Source organism: Pomacea canaliculata, linkage group LG7 (assembly GCF_003073045.1).
Source record: "Pomacea canaliculata isolate SZHN2017 linkage group LG7, ASM307304v1, whole genome shotgun sequence".
In the NCBI taxonomy this organism is placed as follows: Eukaryota; Metazoa; Mollusca; class Gastropoda; order Architaenioglossa; family Ampullariidae; genus Pomacea; species Pomacea canaliculata.
The window spans coordinates 5,062,016-5,087,165 of NC_037596.1; the positions used below are offsets into that span (position 1 = coordinate 5,062,016).

Consider the following 25,150-nt stretch of genomic DNA (forward strand, 5'->3'; position numbering starts at 1 on the left):
TTAAGCGCATTGACTAAAATTTGCTTTCATTATCCATGTGTAAAGAAAGATTTTTTTCTGCTTTTCAATTTATACCAGCAAGTATCGAGATGAGTATGAACGACACCTAACAACAGGTGGAAATGAAAAAGAAAATTATGCTAAACATGTGCGTTAAATATTTTTTTAGAGAGGAAAGTTTTAGTTGCCTACAATACAGTAAAGAATTTAATATTCACTCTTTAAAAAAATTGTGTTGATACTATGTTCGATTCTGTTATTAAGAGTTAAATTTTACGTACTTACACTTTTCTATGTATATATATAATGTCACAACACAACATTCTGTACATAAAGGGTTTTCGTGATTTTTTTTTTTGGTCATTCACAAAGGACATTACTGAGCAAGTTGGTGTGTGTTTACTTGTTAAAATTGGAAATGTACATTTTAAAACAATATTTTTTTATCAATGCATAATCAAGTCTTATAAAACCATACACCATACATACACATTAGTTATTGTGCAAATGTTAAAACATTTTTAAAGTAGTACTTGTACATGTAAAGTAGTTCTTGTACTTGTAGCTTTGCTTCTTCTCTGTAAGAGCACAGGTAGAGCAAACTGCTTCATTAACACCTTATTTGATATTACACACAGTCATTAATTTATTTATCAATTACATACAAGTTAGTTACACTTTAAATGCCGTGTCTGAAGTGTTCTTATGTGTGCTCAAAATTGAAACAATAGATTGTGAGCATCGTCTTGTTTACAAGTTTACCAACAGTCAATAACACTTAACATCTGCTATTGATTGTTCTTAACTCGTTGCCTCCACTTCCTCAGGTGTTACCACTTCGTGAATAATTACTTCATCTGCTTTTACTTGTTCTTCTTGGTATTCTCCTTTCTCTTTTCGTTCGTTCTCTTTCATTAATTTCTTGTCTCGTCTTTCATCTTCGCCACTTTCATCTTCCCTCTTCCTTTTGCGAGCTATGGACAGAGAAAAATCTAAAACCATCATGTTTTAACCCATCTTCAATTTATATTTATTAATTTCTAAACACGAGTATCTAAAACTCATAAACTTGTGAGAAGTGTTACTGACTGCACACACACACACACGCACGCTATCGGCAAAGAAAACTGTGAGTTTTCATATTATAAGCTAATAAAATGCATCTTATCACTTTGTTTACAGAAAAGATCAATTATATTATTTATGTCCTCGCCTGTTATTCCGTCTTCCTCTTCCTCGTCACTGCCTGCACAAACTTCCGGTGTCGTGCGCATGTCAGGCTCGTTCTGCTTGTCAAGGCTCACGTACCCAGGCTCGTCTGATTCACTTTTCTGGGTGGGACTCAAGGACATTGCGGTGGTGCACTGAGACGACTGCTCGATCTGATCAACTGGTGAAGAGAGTACAAATACTCATCACCTCTATGTGCAGTTCTTTCTAAAAGCACATTACTACAGTTATTCTATCGAGCTGATTTAGCTGATATCAATGTTCTCATTGGTTTCATGTTTTCAAGTAGAATAATAAGAGAAATTTTGAATGCCATCGATTAATCTGATTAACCTAGCGATATGTAGACCTACAACTATATTTTTTTGTTTGTTCTGGATTAAAATTACCCTGTCCCTATATTAATTATTAAATCGGTTAATAATAGGAAGGTCTATAGAAAATGTTTTTTACAGAATAAATAGCCTTGAATAGTGATAGTGTTGTATACATGTACACACGAAAATCACTGAAGCAAATAATTAGAGGAAAGAAACGAATTTCCAGATTGTCATGATTAATTTTTGCAAAATTAAATAATAATCTTTCTTACTTTTTTATATATTGTGCGAAAGACATCTAAAAACTATGCTGCCTTTAAACTGTTCAAACATCAACAAATGTATTACTATAAATAAATCTGATGAGGAACGAAACCCTTGAAATGCAAATATATTTGTGCGGAGAAGTTTCTATCTGTAGTTGTACAGACGCATAAAAAATCATGCGAAGACTGATAACACACCTGTTGCTCAAATTGTAAACTCCAAGTTAATTATGCCGGGGAATTCGAAAGTAGCCGTGGCATTTTATTTTTTAAATAAGAGAAAATTCTACAATGTTGACAAGTGGATGTGTTTCGCTGTGCGACACAGTTGTACTTGGTACCCCCTCGCCCTCTAACCCTCTCACCTGAGTTCTTTCTAAGAAACACCATTTTCGATTTGCACATCCTAACGTTTTACTTTCGAAACTGGTATTAGAATAATTCTCTCCATACTACTCATAATGCTAAATTTAATCGTTTGCTTTTGGATAAATCGCTATCATAAATAATTCACTAAACTACTTGTTTTTTTTTTAGTGAGAAAAAAAAAAACAATCCGGTTGGCATAAAAACGATAAAAATCAACTTACTCGTGGAGTTAAAATTCATTATTTGCTCGAAATCTTTTTTCAGTATTTCATCTTTCGTTTTCGGGCGCCACAAAGCCCTTAGAAGATCCAGCCAGTCTTGGTCTGTGAAGGGACGAAGGCGAACACCCCGCGTGTTGTACAGTGCCTTCAGTCCATCCACGTTGACTTGATGTTGGTTGTCAGAAATTTGAGAAAGATGTAAACTACAACTGTTCTCTTTGACACAAGAAGGTCGTTTGATGCGATGTATCCCCGAAAATACAATTTCAATTTGCAGGTCTTGATTGTGATACAAATTGGCGGTTTGCAGAAGCTGCAGAAACTTTTGACAACATTCATGACAAGGAGCATCGCTGGTGTATATCTTGATGTTTGGAGAATCCAGGTCTTGACTCTTAAGCAGTTCTAGCAAGTGCTCCATTACAGTAATTTCTGGGTGTATTTGGTTGAAGAATTCAAACTTGGTATCCGCTCTGAAATAATTTGTTTTGGATCCTCGTGTGTACTGTGCAACAGCATACATATCATGAATCCCGTTGTATTCATTACTTGGCATGAATGCGTTGAACTCTTTAATGAACAATTGCTCTGCAGTATTCATAGTCAATTGCCGTAGATCGGTGTTGCAGTGATGACCTGGACACTTGATAGTAATTGCCTTGATGATCTGGACACTTGATAGTAATTACCTTGATGACATGGACACCTGCCAGTGAAGACCTTGTGGTGCGAGTTGAGATCTTGACTCAGACACAGGCGTCACTAGGTGTCGCGCTTGTTTACCTCGTCAGACCAAATGTGATGAAGCCTCGTTCTCTTTGGTTTTGGCTTTTTTACAGCCGACATTACTGACTCTAGGTAGGAGTCAACAGCCAAGCTCCACCTGACCGGCTAGTTACCAATACACACCTGTGTGCGTCATGTCATCGACCAAGTCTGCGTGTAGGCGGCGACACTGTCTATCCGGGTTTTTCCGTGACACCTCAGTGCCAGGCATAACATGAAAGGTTTAGCACTGAAATCCTTATTTTGTTACGTGTCTGCCTCATTTTTTTTAAAAGAGTAGGCTCGACAGATGTTATATTTGCTTTTCCAACCTGGAAACTTGGTTTTACTGAGACATGCGACATGCCACTAGACAAATTGGTGTTCAGTAGTAGCTTTCTTCTAACACTGCCAACAACTTCTTATGTACTTTTATTTTTATGTAAATAATGTGGCTACTGTAATTTTCTCTTGTTTTGCTCCAAGAGTTCACAAATTCTTTATGGCGATTCCTACCACATCCTACTCTTTCAATTGATGTATGTCTAAATTCCTTTCGCGAAGTACTTTGAGCCCCTGTTACATCTTGAAAAGGTAAATATAAGCATGTTCAGGGGCAATGTACTCTAACAACGATTGAAGCAGAGGAAAATTAGAACAATATGAGTGGTGATTGAGCAAACCCTGTGAATGTGATTCGGTCCTGGTCGCCACATATCTGCTAAATACATAAATTCTCTGTGCTTTCTTTAAGATATTAACCATACGCTTTGCATTCTTATTAGTCACTTGGTGGCTACAAAGTAACATCTGATTTAAAAGGGCATCCAAACAAAATTAAAGTCTAAAATACATGTACATAAAAACATAACGTTTGCCTTACCACCGGGAGAAAGTTCCATGATGAGTTCAAAATCCTTCTTTAGCAATTCATCCTTGTTCTTGAGATGGTTCAAGCCTTTTAGAAGATCAAGCCAATCTTGATCATCGAATGTTCGAAGGTGAACACCTTTGCTGTGCAGATTCATCATCCCTTGAACATTTTTCCCATTATGCTTGAAAGGGAAACGAGACAAATGACTCACACAGTTCGTAAAGTTGCTTATACACGAAGGTCGAAATATACGATACAGCCCTGCGAATACAATTTCAACCTTCAGGTCTATGTTGTAATTTAACTTGGCATGGTCCAAAAGTGCTATCAACTTTTGGCTACATTGATGGCAAGGCGAGAAGCTGATGTATATTTTGATGTTTGGAGAATCTAGTTTTTGTCTCTCAAGCTGGCCTTTTAGATGATCGATGACAGCATCTTCTGTGTGTCTTGGAGGTATGTTCTTAGCTACGAAATACTGAGTCTCACCGCCGGATGTGTATTGTACCACAGCATAAGTGAGCTTATTCCAGCCCAGGTCATGACCTTCACCTCTAATGAAGGTCTTCAGAACTTCAGCGAACTCGTCTGTTGTAATTGCCATTGTGAGAATAAGCCCTCCTTTTTCCTTTGAATTTGATAAAACACTCTCACGAAGTTGATCAAGAAATTTACTTCTACCTTTGTGTCCCTCTGATTCAGAACTGCGACAGCTTTGGTGCACACAAAGTATTTAGTTGAAAATAATGTGCTATGAGCTAGAGATATTTTAAATGTAAGTTGACCTGCACTAGATAAGTATGCTCAGTCCCAAGTTCTATTTGACGAAGTTTGGGAAATTTCCCATTTTTTATTTTGAGAGCCAACTCATCGGGCTTTACTTTGCTGTGGTCGCTGGTTTCGTTATATTTTTCTAACTGGTAATGTGGTGTTAGGTTTCGAGAAAAATGTCATGTCTTTATGGCCAATCTGGATAACAAAATAAAAATAAGCATTGTTCAGAGCAAAGTTTAGAATACAGAGTAATACAGCGCATGTGTGTGTACAGTCTGTGATGTATATGATGTGTGTAATATATGTATTGCACTACTATGCACTGTGTGTACTGTCTACACACTTACCTCGCTTACCTTTTCTTACCCTCAACAGACAGACAGACAGACAGACAGACAGACAGACAGACAGACAGACAGACAGACAGACAGACAGACAGGCAGGCAGGCAGGCAGGCAGGCAGGCAGGCAGGCAGACGAGTTAACAATTTAATCAGTACAAAAATAACCTACCTTGCCAGCGCCAGAAGTCAAACACGAATGGCAAAGGAACCTTGGAGTCACCCACTGTCCTGGTTCTGGTGTCAAAGGACTTAAAGAAAGCCGCCGTGTGTCATACTTGGATCAGCAGATATTTACTGACGGGTGTGTCCCAAAAGAGATCCAGAGAAGCGAATAACCAACTTTTTATTCATGACTTTTCGCTAACTTATTGATGCTTTCGTTAAACATGGTTTAACACATCGTTAAAATCGGAAGAAGATAATTCATATATGTTTCAATAAATTAAAAAGACATTTTATACATTTATATAAGATTTGATTGAGAAGTATCTTACATATACAGTACATGTATATATACCTATGTGCAGATAGTTTCCAGAGAGAATTGCAGTCAAATCATATATGGACTTATATTCTCCTCCAAAAAACGCCTTAATTTCTTCTACATGATTTCTCTCTGTTGTCTTTTTCAAATTAACTAACCTCCCATTATTTCTCTTTTCTTCTGTTTTTCACTTCAGATAGCGTTATTGCGCTTCTCCTTCACGCTGACCAAAACCTTTATTGTATTGTATTGTATTGTATTGTATTTATTGTATTGTATTTATTGCATTGTATTTGTTCTATTGTATTTATACATTACCGCTAGCAACTCATTTTGTCAAAGGGAGAGAATAGCTTGAGTCAATCGAGGCCCTACTTAACATCAAATGTAAAAATCGCACGAAATCCACAGAAGTACAAAGTCTAATTGAGGCAGTTCAGCTTCAATTTATACCGAGCCCTTGAAAAATGTAACGGCGCATGCAGGCAAGCATACACACACATAAATACATACACATATAAACACACACACACACACAAATACACACGCATGTTCACCCTCGTGTGGGGTGCAAACCTAGAGCTGTTATTTCAGTTGAACACCCAGTTCCTGGGCAAAGCACGACATGTGTTCCCAGAAAACAGAACTCTCCTGCTGTCATCGCCACTTTCACTTTCATTTAAAGTACAGGCCGCGCTGCCTGCGATTCTTCTATCTTCCCGTCGTCGTCTTTGTTCAGTTTTGCAACATGGCGGCAGTGGACTGTGTCATCGTGTTTCCATTACTTACATTACGCGGTGAGCCTGGCTTTGACTGCGATACAGTGCTGAACACACTTTTATTGTCTTACATGTCAGTGTATGTGTACTACACCATCCACATCATCTCACATAGCATCGACATCAAATCAACATGACATCTCCACACACATTTTCGATTTCGATTATTTATTTATACTTGCTACTGCCGAGAAGATGGGGCTGACACATATTACACATTTACAAATAAAGCAGAGCGTGTGTGTGTTTGTGTGTGTGGTGCGTGCGTGCGTGTGTGTGTGTGTGTGTGTGTGTTGACCAGTCAACTTTACACAATGTTTACATTCAAGTAATAATCTGTTTCCTTTCTTAGTGACAAAGCAAGCATAATCTTATCTTGTGTGTATTTTTCTGTCGTAAATTTGTGAAAACTGACACAAACTCTGTAAAGTATATCTCTAAACTATTTATGACTTAGGTCATTCACCACTCTGAAATGATAATTAGAATGGGATGTATTTTTCACATCACCCATTTATAGTATCCTGCATGTGGATACGACTGCTAAAAGCTATAAACATTTAGCTGATGTCGTTTCAATCCAAGTCAATCATAAGTTCCTCGAAGTCATTCCATAACAAATCATCTTCTTCTTCTGGTCGACCATTATCTGTAGCGGGTGAAACGCCCAAGAGGATGCCAAGATCCTTCAGTCTTTGTGCGTTGAACGTGCTTAGGGTGACTCTACTGGCAGTGCTGGGTTTCCCAACCCCCGGACATTAGCATCATGGATGTCAGGAGAAACAAGATCCACATGCCAATAGCAGGAAGGGTTCCTCACACAAGATGGTCGCCAGATGTTGTACAATGCTGACACCACGATCTCAAACTTCCACCCAGATAACTGAGAAAACCTAATGATGTTCTGGGAGCACTTAGCACATGGAGAATTACTGATGTACATCTTTATTGTTGATGGGCTTATGTTTTCTCTCAGCAAGTTCTCGAAATACCAAGTAAAATAATCCTCCACGTGGTCCCCACCCTCAATCTTGGCTCGAACGCATCGAAGTTTGCCGTCACGTGTGTACATTACTACTGCGTACGTTGGGTTCCTCCAGTCTTCTCCGTGTACACCATTTGTCTTAAACACACGGAAGGCTTCTGTATATTCATCATGAAATATCTTCATGGTCAGACTATTTTGTTTGCTCTTTTTACTTTAATTGATGTCTGGAAGCTGTTACCTTAACCTGTTAAAACCACTTTCAAGCTTATTCTTTGCGTCGTTCTAGTCGGAGATGGCTTGAAGTAAGATTTATTTTCTTTAAAGAAAGTAGATTTCCCCAGGACTAGAGTGCGCAAATTGAAGCACGGCAATGTCTTCTATGTAGATGGTCGCGTGAACGTATCCTGAAAAATAACATTTGCACTTGACAGTGAAGCCACGCATGCGCACAAGGCTTAAAAAGTTTACCTATTTAGCAATACTTAACAAATGTTGTCGCACAGAATCACGGACAATTCGTCCATTAAAGGTTGTGTGTCTAATTTCTCTTTTTACTTTAACTTTTACCCTTCCCCATCCATCCTAGCAGTCAAAAACAATTTTACTTTTCTTCACTTGAGAGATACCCTAAAACTAAGGATGGTCAGTACGCAGAGCAGAATAATTAAGACTAAATGTATGTGGGCGTGCGAGTGTGTGTGCATCTGGGTGTGTGTGTGTGTGCGCATATGCGAGTGTGTATGCATCTGAGTGTGTGTGTGCATATGCGAGTGTGTGTGCATCTGAGTGTGTGTGAGCGTGTGAATCATACATAATATACAGAATGTAGAATCAAGACTTACCTTGTGTCACTCTTTATTTCACTTGCTCCTGTGCAGTGGAGTCTGCCTGCCTTTGTGTCCATGGATGTAAAGCCTTCAGTGTAGACCGTGCATCGTCCAGCTTCCTTCCCTTATATACATGCATCACGTGCAGTTACGTAACTTTGAGTCAGAGCTATACCAGTCGGTGAAGGATGCTTACCAATGACATAAGTGCTATAAATACTTGTGCATTTGACATTTTATATTGCGATGAAGCATGTTTACGATTTTTCATGAAGTAAACCAGTATTTATAGATTTGTATTATACGTCGTGGTGAATATTTTATTCTTTGTTTGGTTCTTTTTTCTATACAATAGTTAATTTTGTTGTTGTGGATTCTGGAATGTTGTGAAGAACGTAAAGTAATAGGAAATTCCCATTGTGATTCATGTTAGGGCACTCATACTAGGTCACCAGCCTCACAATGGATGCAGCTCTGGTTGTTATGTACCATAGCTAATTATAATTGTCTTACATTTGTGACTGCCTCGAGAACTACCAGTGAGCCTGTCGTCTCGCTTTGCTCTCTCCCCAAACTGTCGCTTGTCCTGCCTGTGAAATGTAGGGCGCAGTGTCTTCTATGTCTTTCATCTGCAGCCAGCAGCAATATCTTTGTCACTAAGAAAGGATGTATTGACTATTGTGGTTGATAAATTATAAAATACCAGATGCTGAGGCCTGTAAATTATACGGGATCCCTTTGCACATGTCATTTGCAACGACAAAAAAAATTATTTATATTATTATTTATTATTTCTGACATGTCTTTCATTGCAAAATTAAATATTATTTAATGGCGTATTTTTAATCCCTTCCTCTGTACTATATGTATACAGTGCATATCATAGTCCTGAAACATTATGGTACTAGTTTGAATCGAAACAGATTATTACTTGAATGTAAACATTGTCTAAAGTTGACGAGTCAACACACACACACACACGCCCTGTCACATACTGAGTGTCAATATTATTATTATTACCAGTTAACATTATGTTTCTCCCGAAAGCTCCAATTTATCAGAAAGATAATGATGAAGAGGATAATGAAATGGGCTTAGCCCTTATCAATAAAGGAAACTTCAAGTCTATCTATCCGTTGGAGACAGTTTGTCTACCTTGAGATTAATTCTCCAGACCTCGGTTGTTTAGAAAGTGGTTCAGTGGAGAGAAAAGGCAATCAGTGCACGGCAGTAATGTTTGTAGGAAGACTACAGACTCAGTCCAGGGTCTTTTAACGATGTCCTCAACAACACTTTGTTATTTTAATAAGGTCTGTTGACAGCTCTCTGTCTCATATCTTGTCATGGCAGCTGGACCTAACGCATCAACATTTCTCTCCCCATGTACCCAGTGCTAGAAAGTTTATAAATGTGCTTTGCTTTTGATGCACACCGAAAATAATTAATAAATTTTACTTTAAAAAATCATTTATTACTTATAGTTTAACAATACTTTATAAAATGTTTCATGAAAGCATCAAAGAGGTGAACTTACATTTTATCTCAACAAACAAATATTCACTCATAAAGATTAAATACTCATTAAAATTTTTCTATTCATGTATATATCAGACATATTGAATACAAATGTAATGACAATTTCAAATAAAAAAATCTGAATGAGGTATAAAAGGTAACTTTAAAGACAACGTTCATAATATTATCTTTTAAAAAATAGTTGTTATTGCATCACAGCTGCCGACTCTGTACCAGTCTCATCTGAAGTAGTTAGCGGAGATGTCAATGGCAGGGTTGAAGGCGGAAATGTTGGAAATGTAAAAACATATAAATCTTATGTCACGCCACCCACACAGTGTTCAAGGCTTGCAAACAACCAAGGAATTTCGTGGTGCTGCCGAGTCAGCTGGTACCAGGGGAGACAATCATGAGGGACGGAAGTGGCAATGCTATTTTCTTGCAGTTGTCTCCCCTACTTTTATATCGAAGGAAGGCAAAAGCATCGCTCGTGTAGTCGAATGACCAACACACACAATGAGATCACCGTTCACATCCTACATGTGTTCACTGACGGTGAGTAATGTTAGCAGTCTCATCACAATCCAGGAATGTTTCTGTAAGTCCTCGCGTTGCTTTCGGAGTTGTCTTCGCGGTCTCCGAGGGAATGAGAATTAGCTGGCGCTGTCACCGTACGCAGGCTACAACCTTTCTATCAGAAGTTGGAGCAACTGTAGCCATGTAGACACAGGCTCTGTTAATAAAAGAAATATTTTTAATATTATAATGCTCTTGAACTTTATCACGAAATATATACATAAGCCTCTTTTACTATAGACCCCATGACCTCTGCCCCTCCCCCCCAAAAAAAAATAAACAAAAAAAACAAAACAAAACAAAACAAAAACCAGAAACCAGAAACCAAAACCAAAACAAAACAAAACAAAACAAAACAAAAAACAAAACAAACAAACAAAAAACCGAAAACAACCTTTGTAACATAAAGGATAAGACTGTCAAGCTCGGTTAGAATTTCTTGTCTCACGTTTTCTTGGTATTCTATGACATGTACACTACTGAGAAATCGCTCTTAGCTGTGTTGTTCAGAAATAAAAATAACTTTTAATCTGCGAGGTCAGCTGAAGTACTTCGCGGAAATCAACAGCTCAGTTTCGATTTAGAATTACAAGTTGAAAATATCAGGACACGCACACTACGGCTTGGAGATATATTTGCTACCCGGAGTGTGTACCCTTATGTGACAAGTACGAAATAAGAGTTCCTGGAAAACAGGTGAAATACGAGTTTTCATTGCTGGCAGTTATTGTGGTAAGCTACAGACAGTCGCCATGTGCCAGACGATTCTTGTGCCTTTCTGTCATGGTTCTGTAGTGTGTGACATTTTCATGACAGGATTTTACTTCATCAGAGGGGAATATGACATGACCATGCTTTGTTTCTGCAGTGCTAAAATGAATGACAACTGTGTATGTCTTCTATACAGCAGTCACCTGTTGTACTAACAGGTAAGTCTAACATATTTGAGATTCTGTCATTGAGATTATCCCAATCAGTCGCTGTACAACACAGTTTAGGGAGGAAATGAGTGCATCAGGCAGGATGGGACCGTTTGATGAAACGCGTTTCTACCCGCCTAAAACATATCGCCCCAGTGTGAGAGTATACTTATTTACATTAGTTACATATTTAATTAACACTTATGTTCTCTTCAAAATTAACGAAATTAAAAATTATAGATTCTATTAGGGCTTAAGCAATAAAAATCAAAAGTCATAACGGGTCAAACTAAATAAATAAACAAACAAACAAATAAAAAAGAAGCAGCTGCAAAGCCAGCTTACCTGTACGGATCATGCCCATCGTTTGTTCAAAGTCCTTTTTAAGTAAGTCGTCTACCTCACTTCGGCTGCTGAACCGAACAATGTCCAAGGGAGGAAAGCCCAGAGCGATCCACAGTTGAAGCCAGTCTCTCTGGGTGAATGTGCGAAGGACGACACCAGGTGTCCGGAACAGTTTCTTCAGCCCGTCAACATTCAACCTGTGGTCATCGTACGAAGGAAGATGACGATGACAGGATGGATTCTTCTCACAAGAGGGTCGTCTGATCCGATACAGAGCCGAGAACACGATCTCGACCTCCAGGGCGATGTGATGACACCACCTGGCGGTGGTCAGAAGGTTGACGATTCTCTGGCTGCATTCATGGCAAGGAGAGTAGCTGAGGTACAGCTTAATTTTGGGAGAAGTGAGTTTTCTACTGGTCAGCAAGTCCTCTACATGGTTGATAACACCATTTTCGGCATGAGACAGTCTGTTGACATTCCTGGCTGTAAAATACCGAGTGGCACCGCCGCTGCTGTAGTGAGCCACAGCGTACACAGTCTTGGACCACACCTGTCCGTGTACACCATTGGTCATGAACGTGCTCATCACCTCCCTGTAATTGTCCCTTATCTCCATACTGTGGAGTTTGAATTATATATTCTCAGGATCTGTTTCTCCACTTCACACCTAAGTGATGTCTCCTCTCAACACCAGTCCTCACTTAGATATATTAGAAATACTTATTTAAAGCAGGTTGCAAAATATCTTCCAGAAACTAAGTTCCTCGTGAAGATCATAAGCTGAAGCTGTTAGGACCAAATGAGACAGGTGTCCAGTCTTTATATCATCTCTATGTGGTGTTGGGCAACGCAGTAGGCATTCCCAGTTCTATAAATATATTTTGCCAATCTTTGAAGTAACATTTGCAAAACATCACTATCGAAAATGGAAGTAGATGTCGTCCATACATAGCAAAGCTTCTTAGTAGTTGAGATAATCAAACAGTAGTAGCTGAGTACAATATTTTGGCAACGGGCATTCCCTTTTTCTAACAATAGGAACACACAAAGGGCTGAGCAACTAAAAATATAGTTTTAAAATAAAGTTAATAAATACAACTTGTCTTCATGTAATGTAATTTTACAACATAGTTCGCGCATAAAACAATTATTCTTATGCCATAATTTTAAATTTAAACTGATATGGAATTTAAAAAAGAGGAAAATATTATAGTGTTCTTATTCTTCCAATTGTTTTATTTATTTATTATTATTATTATTATTATTATTATTATTATTATTATTATTATTATTATTATTATGATTATTTTGATGATGTTGCTGTTTTAAGTTTATCACACATGTGTACAGAATTTTCAGCGTATTGTAGCTGTTGCTTTTTCTGTTAGTTTGTCTTCACCCTTTGGCATGATGACAGTTTGCTTTTTTAATTTCTTTCTTTCTTTCTTTCTTTCTTTCTTTCTTTCTAGATTTTAATGATATTATTTAAATTTATCGAAATTATTTCATACGATACTAGCTAACAAAACTGCGGTAAGTGGCTGCAATGCTAGCTTTCTTCCTCTGTTGAATGTTCTTGAAGTAAGAATCAAGAAATAACACCTACCTACTACATACACATGCATGTGTTGGTTCACATCCTGTTTATTTTGAAATTGTAGTTGGTGTTTGTCTTACTATATATCCTGGAAATCTTCTTAACATAGTTCTTTTCTTATATCGGTGTCTATTATTATATAATATCGGTGGACTTGCACTGCTTCCCTTCCGACGGTTTGTGCCCTCATTGAGGGTTTTCCAAGAAACATTCTGCAGGCTCCCCACAAGCACCAAACCAGAAAGACTCGTGTCTATCAGATTCGTTATTCGACTGGAACTGTGGTATGGACAGGGGCATATACAGCCAGGATTACAGTTTCTTCAGATGGATTTTGCAAGCTGGGAGAAACTTCTAGCAACATATCTTTCATGATCATTATATATTACATTCTGTAGACCACGTGTTGCTTGTTAGGTTCATCTGTGTATAATGTTATTATTATTGTATAAGCTGTGTTTTATATGATGTATTAAGAAGTAATACTCGCGATTCTTCTCCTACATTTAGTGTTGCAGGTATAATATTGTTCCCCCATTCTAGATGGTGGGTCACGTGTTGATTTATATTTGGAGAAGTGTACCGTGATATGTTGACTCTTTTTTAAGCTTTAAGAAACCAATTAGAATTGATCTTATATGGTTTGCAAGACATCTTTGAGCCCTTTAAAAGGACGATTTTTACACCATTGTCACCAAATAAAGTTCAAAGCTCTTTCTTTTTTTTCTCGCTCTGATATGTATGTGCGTTTGTATGGAGTTGGAGGGTATATGCTTGTGTCATTGTACGTGTATGAAAATGTATGGGTGTGAATGTGAGATTGCACTACACACGCGGAGTGGGCTAAGCTACATTCAAAGTAACAGACGATCAAATGGACCAAGGTTTATTTCCTTGTAATTGTTGCTTCACATACATCAGCTCGAAATTTCGAAATGCCAAAAACATTCTTTTGACGGTTTGCAAGTTAAAATATCCATCTTGACATGTTTTTGATATACAGACTGATGTACAGACTGATTTATAGTTTGTATTTAACAGCATCCATTGTGAAGACATCAGGGTTCACCATCAGGGGCTGGCGGAGTCTGACATTCGGTCCTCTCGCTCCTGTCGCCATGGGACCTGGAGATCAAATACCAAGTTTAGATGTTTATTTTATTTCAACATTGTTTCTCAAAGATCATTTCCTCACACGTGAATGCACCCTTTGACTAACCTTAACATTGCTTAGAGTGAAATGTTACCATTGGCTTACGTATTAACATCCTGTTTCTATTGTTGTATTTTCTGTATCTTTGTTTACCACTCTGCGTATGCTTAAAGTTGTCTGACCATATCAGAGACTAACAGAGAAGCAAGGAGAGACGAATGATGAGACAGTGATTTTCATAATTTACTAGCATTTTTGCGGAGTTTTTGAAAAGCAACCCATCTGTAGATGATGTACATTGTTGTCTGTAGTTTACCTTTAGGTGAAGGCGGGTTCATCAGAAGCTCGAGGTCGTCCTTCAAGAGCATGTCTTCTCTCTGTCTCGCCGTCCCTTCGTAAACGTAGTGAACATTCAGAAAACTCGCTATGAACAGCCAGTCGTCTTTGTTGAATGTTCGCAAAGTTACTCCGATGTCCACAAGACTCTTCAGCCCTTCCAGGCTCTCGCCGTGGTCGTAAGGAGATGGCAATGGGTGAGGAATCGCATGACTTCCATCTTCACAAGATGGTCTCCGAATTTTGTACAGGAATGGAAAGATTATTTCCATCCCTAGATAAATACGGTATTTTGTTCGAGCCTCTTGTATGAATGATCGCAATTTTTCGCTGCATTTCCAACATGGCGAAAAATTGATATAAATTTTTATTATTTGAGACGGTAGATTACCGCTCTTTAGTAAATCTGTTAGAAAGTCGATAACATTCTCCTCAGAATGCTTGGATTTGGAATTCTGTTGTATGGTGAAGAGCTTGGAGGAGCTGGTCGTATCGCGATATTCTACAATTGAATAGACATCGCGAAATATCAGGCGTGGCTGCTTATGCAGGCCACTATTTTCAAACACCGTAAATATTTGTCGTTTGGAATTTGAGTTATTAGAACATTCACTTGATGTTGTTCCAGTGTCCACCCAGCTTGTATCAACACACAACTGATGAAAGCGCTGATCGAAACGAAGTCTGATCCTCGAACTCATTATTGAGTAGAGCGATTGATTCTGCATGATGTTAAAATCATTAAATGTCTTGCAGGTACCTTATATGCCTCCTAAAGTCTATTTATAGCGGTAGGGGAAATTGATGAGGGAAATAGTTGTTCGTAACCGAAACCAGCCGGACAGAGTGACTACATCGTTACATCAGCATCGGAAAGGGAATTTCCGTTTCCGACAGCACTTGGAGACAAGACGCGTTGTAGTGGGCGAACAGCCAAGAGGCGGAGCTTGGAGATCTGGGGGCGGGGAGTTCTGTCTGTCCGCCTCCCTAATGAATACATTTTTATTCAACAGATTTTTGTCCCCTCAGAAGTTATTCAAATTTGTATCAATCATTTGGTGATTAAACTGACCGTACAATTTCAGCCCTTGCAAACCATAGCATATAGAATATAATAATAAGATAATTTTAAATAAAATTTAAAAGAAGTTTAAAGAAGGTAGAAGGGACATACATTATAAAGTGTGACAGCGACACACACCACGAGGTGGAATGGAATGTTCTACTAGCAGGTGTCAGTGTGACATGTGACATTTGACTATCATAAGGCCCTCCCATGGGCAGGAGAGTACAGGCAGGACAGTGTGATAGGCAGGATGAGGTGTACATAGATCGACATGATTCAATCACAACGTGATGTCACATTCTCAGTCATCAGATATTTAAATTCATTTCTTCAACTTTGTGTCAGCAAACGAGAAATAGCTCTTGTTGAAAAAAAAACTGAAAGCAAAACAGTTTCGTTTTGTTTTGGGGTTTTTTTTTCCTCCCTAAGTGATTTACGGCATCGGTATCACAGACTGTTCACCATTATTGAACAGTTTAATCACACCAGTAGCAGGCTGTGTTTATTCCCTGTTACTACTCTTCCACTTTTCTAGATTGTATGCTTGTCTTAGCCTGGAGCGCGTCAGCCACTCAGCTACAAAGGTCAGAGCAAGAGGCGGGGCTGCTAGCAGTCAGTAGTTTCGGTAAAGCGGTTGTAGTTCGTTTGTCCAGCATCTTGCATTGAAGTCCAACCTGAATTATTTGCGGTTTTTTTTTTTCAGATATCGTTAGATATGGGCAATATAAAACTAACCTCTAAATTTCAGCCTGCAAAGCCCATTCATTAATTAATTATCCGCTAACGAAGTACGCGATTCACAACTGCGATCAACGAGCCCCCGCTAACAGTGTACTACGTCAAACACACAAAGTGTACTACGTCACGCTAACAGTGTATACTACGTCAAACACACAAAGTGTACTACGTCACGCTAACAGTGTATACTACGTCAAACACTCGAAGTGTACTACGTCACGCTAACAGTGTACTACGTCAAACACACAAAGTGTACTACGTCACGCTAACAATGTACTACGTCACACCAGTGCACATTCATAAGGTTGCCAGCAGTCAACATCGCGCTGAAAGTCGGCATTTATCGTGCTATAGTAGCAGACAGTTGGAAATTAATAAATGTTATAAAAAATAAAGAACATTGTCCTCGGAATGTTTAAACTGCTTTTGGGTGTGTTTAAATGGTCTTTGATGCGAAAAGGTCTGAAGCACGTGTTCTTTGTAAGGTAAACTGTAAGTAGCCCCAAACTGCATGTGTACCGTACATCTGAACTACAGTCAGCGGCAAGTAATAGCCAGGCTTTGCTGCCTTCTTATCTGAAGTTGACGAGGCAAAAATTGTCTATAGTTAGTAATCACATTCGGTTTCGTTATCCCGCAGTATGTATAAAATTGCTCAGTGGGGAATGTCCTATAATGTGCAGTATTACTAAAAGGGAATCCCATTTGCTTGGTTACTTAAACGGCGCTCCTCTCCATGGTCAATCGGACTTAAAGCGATCTATATGCATACAGACACACCTATTTAAGACAACCATCAACTGCACCAGTATAAGCAGAAACATGCAAAGAAAAAGTTGTTTAAAAGAGTGCTTTATTCATCATAAAAGGTAGGCTCAAAACACCTCACAAAATCAAACAGTCGGTAAAGGAGTGGACTGTATCTTTGATAGAAAGTTCTGCTGGAGCCAAGCCTTCCCAGACTGAAAATGTTGTTCTAGCTCCACAGCAACCGTTAGAAGCAACAGTCACTGCAGTATCAGCCTCCCGGAGAAGCACATTGCATCAGATGCGTCGCCAGTGCGCAGTGAGCATTTGGAAATCTCTTCTCATCAAGTCATCTTCATCTTGCCTTTGAGATGGAACATCATGTGGGACTTGAAGATACCAGGCCAGAAACTGCCATTCATCATTGCAGAATGTGCCCAGGTCGTGTCCACCTGCCGCAAGCCTCTGCAACCACCTCAGATTATTCTCATGAGACCTGGCATCCATCTTACCATTGTGGTAACGTTCACGGGATGGACGTTGAAGTTTATACAGAGATGCAAATCGTATCTTCATCTTTAAGTCGATGCCATATTTTTTCGCCAATGTAATGAATTTTAGTAACCTTTAGTAACAAGCGGAACATGGTGAGAAATTTATGTATATCGAGATAGTTTGTGAGGGTAAGTTTCCGTCCGTTAAGTAACGTGTAAGATGACTTATTAAGGTTTCCTCAGCGTGAAGTGAGCAGGTGTTATTTGTTCTTAATATTCTCCTGATGCCATCTGCACCGCAAAAAATGAGCGATTGCATAGACATCTTTGACCAGAACGAACCTCTCTTGGTGGAGCCCGCTGTTTATGAAAGTGTCATATATATTTTGCTTTCTGTTTTCCATTTTTCTTGACGACACACAGTTATCAGTCCTCTTTAAATATTTTTGCTTAAATAGTTGAAGGAAATTTGTTCAAAGCTTTTTCTGAAATTATTATGCTTGCTTTTTTTTCTGTTAATAAACGCATCGAAAGGCGTCAGTTTCTTTAACAGTTAAATATTTTGGCCTTTCAATATCTGGTCTTCAGGGTGCAGTAGTCGGCCTATCTTTCGATGAACGCTGCCAGCTGTTTTATTTCTACTTCTATATAAGTAACCTCACTAAATATCTTAAAGCTTTAAATATTTTTGTTTAAATAGTTGAAGGAAAGGAAGCTTTTTCTGAAATTATTATCACGTTCTAGCTTTTTTTTTCACTGTTAGTGACCAGTGCAGCCTACGAAAGTCTCTTTTCCGCCAGTAGGCAATGCAGCTCTCGTTGCGACGACTAGAGAAATTTCTTGACAGTTAAATATGTTGGCCTTCCCTGTGTCCAGAAGGAGCAGCACCTCGTCGATGTGTAACTGGTTCTCTAAGACACCGTAGTAGGCTTACATTTCGACAAACCCTGCTACCTGTTTTATTCCATTAACATAGCTACTAGGTACACCTATCTGTAGCCAATAGGTATTTCTCCTTGGTTGCTGCTGTCGGCTTAGAAGCTGGGTGAGCCGGGTGAGCTTACTGTGGCATCAAAACTACATTTTTTTTTTAAATTTATTTATCGGCAGAGCCGGGTGAGAATTGGGGCATCAAAGCTCCATGTTATTACTACCTTACTTAGGTACACCTGTCTGTAGGCAAAAGGTATTTTCTCTGTGCTGAAGTCGGCTTAGAAGCTGGGTGAGCCGCATGAGCTTCCTGGGGCATCAAAACTACATTTTTTTTTTGCTGGGTGAGCCGGGTGAGCATTTTGGGGCATCAAATCTACATGTTATTACTACTTACTTAGGTAAACCTGTCTGTAGCAAATTGGTATTTCTGCGTAGTGATGTCGGCTTAGAAGCTGGGTGAGCCGGGTGAGCTTCCTGGGTTATCAAAACTACATTTTATTTGCTGGGTGAGCCTGGTGAGCATTTTGGGGCATCAAAGCTACTACTCTCTTTTACCGCCAGTAGGCAATGCAGCTCTCGTAGCGACGACCAGAGAAATTTTCTTGACAGTTAAATATGTTGGCCTTCCCTATGTCCGGACGGAGCAGCACCTCGTCGATGTGTAACTGTTTCTCTAAGACACCGTAGTAGGCTTACATTTCGACAAACCCTGCTACCTGTTTTTATTCGTATAACATAGCTACTAGGTATACCTGTCTGTAGCCAATAGGTATTTCTCCTTGCGTGCTGCTGTCGGCTTAGAAGCTGGGTGAGCCGGGTGAGCTTCCTGGGTTATCAAAACTCCATTTTATTTGCTGGGTGAGCCGGGTGAGCATTTTGGGGCATCAAAGCTACATGTTATTACTACTTAGGTATACCTGTCTGTAGCCAATTGGTATTTCTCCATGGTGATGTCGGCTTACAAGCTGGGTGAGCTGGGTGAGCTTCCTGGGTTATCAAAACTCCATTTTATTTGCTGGGTGAGCCGGGTGAGCATTTTGGGGCATCAAAGCTACATGTTATTACTACTTAGGTATACCTGTCTGTAGCCAATTGGTATTTCTCCATGGTGATGTCGGCTTACAAGCTGGGTGAGCTGGGTGAGCTTCCTGGGTTATCAAAACTCCATTTTATTGGCTTGATGAGCCGGGTGAGCATTTTGGGGTATCAAAGCTACATGTTGTTACTACTTACTATGCAACGCAGTCAGCTTTTACACAAAAGACAAATCGGTTTGACAGTTGACATCATTATGTCTTTATTTTTTTCCCTTTCAGAAAGAACCATGCTTTTAATAGCTACTAGGTACATCTGTCTGTATCCATCAAGTATTTTCTCCGAGCTACTGTCGGCTTAGAAGCTGGGTGAGCAGGGTGAGCTTTTCTATGGCTTGAAAACTCCATTTCATTACTACTTTCACCCCCAATGCTCACGAAGCTTTTGAAAATCTCTTTTAAGTAAGGCATCTTCGCGTTTTCTTGCAGATGGAACGTCATATGGAACTTGAAGGTATCTTGCCAGAAACAGCCAGTCATCATCGCAGAATGTCCGCAGCTCGTGTTCATCTTCCGCAAGACTCCGCAACCCGCACAGATTTCTCAAGTGAAAATTCCTTTTCTCGTCATCCATATTACGATGCTGATTTATACGAGAAGGACGTTGAATTCTATATAGAGACGAAAATCGTATGGCCATCTTGAAGTCCATGCCATAAGACGCCTTCGCCAGTGTTTTGAAAGCAAGTAGTTTTTGACTACAAGCCCAACATGGTGAGAAATTTATGTATATACCGATAGTTTGCGAGGGTAGGTTTTTGACTTTTAAGTAACATGTAAGTCGGCATATTAAGTTTTCCTCGGCGTGAGCGGAGCAGGTGTTTCTTTCTCTTATGACTTTCCTGTTCCCATTCCTATCGTGGAACTGAGCGATTGCAAAGACATCCTTGACAGCAATGAACGAATCTTGATGGAATCCGCTGTGCATGAAGGTGTAGTAGATGAAAGTGTTGCATAGGTTTCTTGTTTCAATCATCTTCTCAACACTACCGGTATACTGTCACCTGCTTGAAGTGAATCCTACCCTTTGAAAGACTTTATGTAGTTAAATATTTCGGCTAGCTTGCTTCCACAGCACCTCAACATCCACTAGAGAACTGGTCAAACTTCTAAACAGTTTAAATATTTTGCAAGGTATTTCTCCGTGCTGCTGTCGGCTTAGAAGCTGGGTGAGCCGGGTGAGCTTCCTGGGGCTACTTACTTAGGTACACCTGTCTGTAGCCAATAGGTATTTCTCCGTGGTGATGTCGGCTTAGAAGCTGGGTGAGCAAGGTGAGCTTCCTGGGGCTACTTACTTAGGTACACCTGTCTGTAGCCAATAGGTATTTCTCCGTGGTGATGTCGGCTTAGAAGCTGGGTGAGCAAGGTGAGCTTCCTGGGGGCATCAAAACCAGTGCAGACTAAGAAAGTCTCTTTTACCGCCAGTAGGCAATGCAGCTCTCGTTGCGACGACCAGAGAAATTTTCTGGACAGTTAAATATGTTGGCCTTCCCTGTGTCCAGACGGAGCAGCACCTCGTCGATGTGTAACTGGTTCTCTAAGACACCGTAGTAGGCTTACATTTCGACAAACCCTGCTACCTGTTTTTATTCGTTTAACATAGCTACTAGGTACACCTATCTGTAGCCAATAGGTATTTCTCCTTGCGTGCTGCTGTCGGCTTACAAGCTGGGTGAGCTGGGTGAGCTTCCTGGGTTATCAAAACTCCATTTTATTTGCTGGGTGAGCCGGGTGAGCATTTTGGGGCATCAAAGCTACATGTTATTACTACTTAGGTATACCTGTCTGTAGCCAATTGGTATTTCTCCATGGTGATGTCGGCTTACAAGCTGGGTGAGCTGGGTGAGCTTCCTGGGTTATCAAAACTCCATTTTATTTGCTGGGTGAGCCGGGTGAGCATTTTGGGGCATCAAAGCTACATGTTATTACTACTTAGGTATACCTGTCTGTAGCCAATTGGTATTTCTCCATGGTGATGTCGGCTTACAAGCTGGGTGAGCTGGTGAGCTTCCTGGGTTATCAAAACTCCATTTTATTTGCTGGGTGAGCGGGTGAGCATTTTGGAGCATAAAGCTACATGTTATTACTATTAGGTATAGCTGTCTGTAGCCAATTGGTATTTCTCCATGGTGATGTCGCTTACAAGCTGGTGAGCTGGGTGAGCTTCCTGGGTTATAAAACTCATTTCATTGGCTTGATGAGCCGGGTGAGCATTTTGGGTACAAAGCTACATGTTGTTACTACTTACTATGCAACGCAGTCAGCTTTTACACAAAAGACAAATCGTTTGACAGTTGACATCATTATGTCTTTATTTTTTTCCTTTCAGAAAGAACCATGCTTTTAATAGCTACTAGGTACATCTGTCTGTATCCATCAAGTATTTTCTCCGAGCTACTGTCGGCTTAGAAGCTGGGTGAGCAGGGTGAGCTTTTCTATGGCTTGAAAACTCCATTTCATTACTACTTTCACCCCCAATGCTCACGAAGCTTTTGAAAATCTCTTTTAAGTAAGGCATCTTCGCGTTTTCTTGCAGATGGAACGTCATATGGAACTTGAAGGTATCTTGCCAGAAACAGCCAGTCATCATCGCAGAATGTCCGCAGCTCGTGTTCATCTTCCGCAAGACTCCGCAACCCGCACAGATTTCTCAAGTGAAAAATCCTTTTCTCGTCATCCATATTACGATCTGATTTATACGAGAAGGACGTTGAATTCTATATAGAGACGAAAATCGTATGGCCATTTGAAGTCCATGCCATAAGACGCCTTCGCCAGTGTTTTGAAAGCAAGTAGTTTTTTGACTACAAGCCCAACATGGTGAGAAATTTATGTATATACCGATAGTTTGCGAGGGTAGGTTTTTGACTTTAAGTAACATGTAAGTCGGCATATTAAGTTTTCTCGGCGTGAGCGGAGCAGGTGTTTCTTGCTCTTATGACTTTCCTGTTCCATTCCTATCGTGGAACTGAGCGATTGCAAAGACATCCTTGACAGCAATGAACGGTTCTTGATGGAATCCGCTGTGCATGAAGGTGTAGTAGATGAAAGTGTTGCATAGGTTTCTTGTTGTCACTCATCTTCTCAACACCTACCGTATACTGTCACCTGCTTGAAGTGAATCCTACCCTTTTGAAAGACTTTATGTAGTTAAATATTCGGCTAGCTTGCTTCCACAGCACCTCAACATCCACTAGAGAACTGGTCAAACTTCTAAACAGTTTAAATATTTTGCAAGGTATTTCTCCGTGCTGCTGTCGGCTTAGAAGCTGGGTGAGCAAGGTGAGCTTCCTGGGGCTACTTACTTAGGTACACCTGTCTGTAGCCAATAGGTATTTCTCCGTGGTGATGTCGGCTTAGAAGCTGGGTGAGCAAGGTGAGCTTCCTGGGGGCATCAAAACCAGTGCAGACTAAGAAAGTCTCTTTTACCGCCAGTAGGCAATGCAGCTCTCGTTGCGACGACCAGAGAAATTTTCTGGACAGTTAAATATGTTGGCCTTCCCTGTGTCCAGACGGAGCAGCACCTCGTCGATGTGTAACTGGTTCTCTAAGACACCGTAGTAGGCTTACATTTCGACAAACCCTGCTACCTGTTTTTTATTCGTTTAACATAGCTACTAGGTACACCTATCTGTAGCCAATGAGGTATTTCTCCTTGCGTTGCTGCTGTCGGCTTAGAAGCTGGTGAGCTGGGTGAGCTTCCTGGGTTATCATTTTTATTGCTGGGTGAACTCCTAATGTTTTTTTCAGGATATTCTGTTTGCTGTATTTCTCCATGGTGAGCATGGGTGAGGGGTGAGCTGGGTGAGTCCTGGGTTTAATAAATCATTTTTTTGTGGTGGCGGGTGCTTTTGGGGCATTTATTATCTTAGGTTAATGTCTGTGCATTGGTATTTCATGGTGGATGTCGGCTTCCATGTTATTACTCCATTTGCTTAGGTATTCCTGTACTGATTATATTAGTTGTAGCATTGGTATTTCTCCATGGTGATGTCGGCTTACAAGCTGGTGAGCTGGGTGAGCTGGGTGAGCTTCCTGGGTATCAAAACTCCATTTTATTTGCTGGGTGAGCCGGGTGAGCATTTTGGGCATCAAAGGCTAATGTTATTATACTTAGGTATACCTGTCTGTAGCCAATTGGTATTTCTCATGGTGATGTCGGCTTACAACTGGGTGAGCTGGGTGAGCTTCCTGGGTTATCTAAACTCCATTTTATTTGCTGGTGAGCCGGGTGAGCATTTTCGGGGCATCAAAGCTACATGTTATTACTACTTAGGTATCCTGTCTGTAGCCAATTGGTATTTCTCATGGTGATGTCGCTTCAAGCTGGTGAGCCTGGGTGAGCTTCCTGGGATTATCAAAACTCCATTTTAGTTTGCGGTGAGCCGGGTGAGCATTTTGGGGCATCAAAGCTAACATGTTATACTATTAGGATACCTGTTCTGCTAGCCAACTTGGTATTTCTCCATGGTGATGTCGGTTACAAGCTGGGTGAGCTGGGTGAGCTTCCTGGTTATCAAAACTCCATTTTATTTGCTGGGTGAGCCGGTGGCATTTTGGGCATCAAAGCTACATGTTATTATCTACTTAGTATACCTTTCTGTACCAATGGTATTCTCCCATGTGATGTCGCTTACCAAGGGTGCCTGGTAGCCTTCCTGGGTTTCCAAAATCCATTTTATTGGCTTGAGAGCCGTGACATTTTGGGTATCAAAGCTACATGTTGTATACATGTACTAGCAACGCCAGTCAGCTTTTACACAAAGACAGAATCGGTTTGACAGTTTGAATCATTATGTCTGTTATTTTTTCCCTTTCAAGAAAGAACCATGTTTTTTAATAGCTACTAGGTAACATCTGTCTGTATCCATCAAGTTTTTCTTCCGAGCTACTGTGCCAGCTTAGAAGCTTGGTGAGCAGGGTGAGCTTTTTCTATGGCTTGAAAACTCCATTTTCATTACTACTGGTTCACCCAATGCTCAGAAGCTTTGAAAATCTTCTTTTAAGTAAGGCTATTTCGCGTTTTCTTCAGATGAAACGTCATTATGAACTTGAAGGTTGTTGCCCAGAACAGCCAGTCATCATCGCAGAATGTCCGCAGCTCGTGGTTCATCTTCCCGCAAGACTCCGCAACCCCGCCAGATTTCTCAAGTGAAATCTGCTTTTTCTCGTCATCCATATTACGATGCTGATTTTGCGAGAAGGACGTTGAATTCTATATAGAGACGAAAATCGTATGGATTTGAAGTATGCTTGTAGCTTGATGTTTTTGAAAGCAATAGTTTTTTGCCTACAAGCAATGTGAGAATTTTTGTACTGTCGATTGTTTGGCGGCGGTAAAGGGTGTTTTTGATTTTAAGTATGTAGTCATATTAGTTTTTCCTGGGTGTGAA

At 40.0% G+C, this 25,150-nt stretch overlaps 3 protein-coding genes across 4 annotated transcripts; all 3 read right to left on the reverse strand.

Moving 5' to 3' along the window:
- Nucleotides 1-160: 160 nt before the first annotated feature.
- Nucleotides 161-4,991, reverse strand: LOC112568270. 2 transcript variants are annotated; one of them, XM_025245490.1, is made up of 3 exons: nucleotides 4,055-4,991; nucleotides 1,214-1,390; nucleotides 161-974 (listed from the first exon to the last, which is right to left on the reverse strand). In XM_025245490.1, exons 1-3 carry the CDS (start codon nucleotides 4,647-4,649, stop codon nucleotides 802-804), a joined length of 945 nt encoding a protein of 314 aa, XP_025101275.1. In that variant the 5' UTR covers nucleotides 4,650-4,991; the 3' UTR covers nucleotides 161-801. The 2 variants fall into 2 exon arrangements, with proteins under 2 accessions (XP_025101275.1, XP_025101274.1); XM_025245489.1 differs by lacking the exon at nucleotides 4,055-4,991 and adding an exon at nucleotides 2,407-4,047.
- A 4,769-nt stretch (nucleotides 4,992-9,760) lies between these two features.
- On the reverse strand, nucleotides 9,761-12,781 carry LOC112568280. The gene is made up of 2 exons (XM_025245520.1): nucleotides 11,597-12,781; nucleotides 9,761-10,488 (listed from the first exon to the last, which is right to left on the reverse strand). Exons 1-2 carry the CDS (start codon nucleotides 12,213-12,215, stop codon nucleotides 10,436-10,438), a joined length of 672 nt encoding a protein of 223 aa, XP_025101305.1. The 5' UTR covers nucleotides 12,216-12,781; the 3' UTR covers nucleotides 9,761-10,435.
- A 1,285-nt stretch (nucleotides 12,782-14,066) lies between these two features.
- LOC112568275 lies at nucleotides 14,067-15,481 on the reverse strand. The gene is made up of 2 exons (XM_025245509.1): nucleotides 14,666-15,481; nucleotides 14,067-14,321 (listed from the first exon to the last, which is right to left on the reverse strand). The coding sequence occupies exons 1-2, from the start codon at nucleotides 15,411-15,413 to the stop codon at nucleotides 14,218-14,220; spliced, it is 852 nt and encodes a 283-aa protein (XP_025101294.1). The 5' UTR covers nucleotides 15,414-15,481; the 3' UTR covers nucleotides 14,067-14,217.
- Between the last annotated feature and the right edge of the window lie 9,669 nt (nucleotides 15,482-25,150).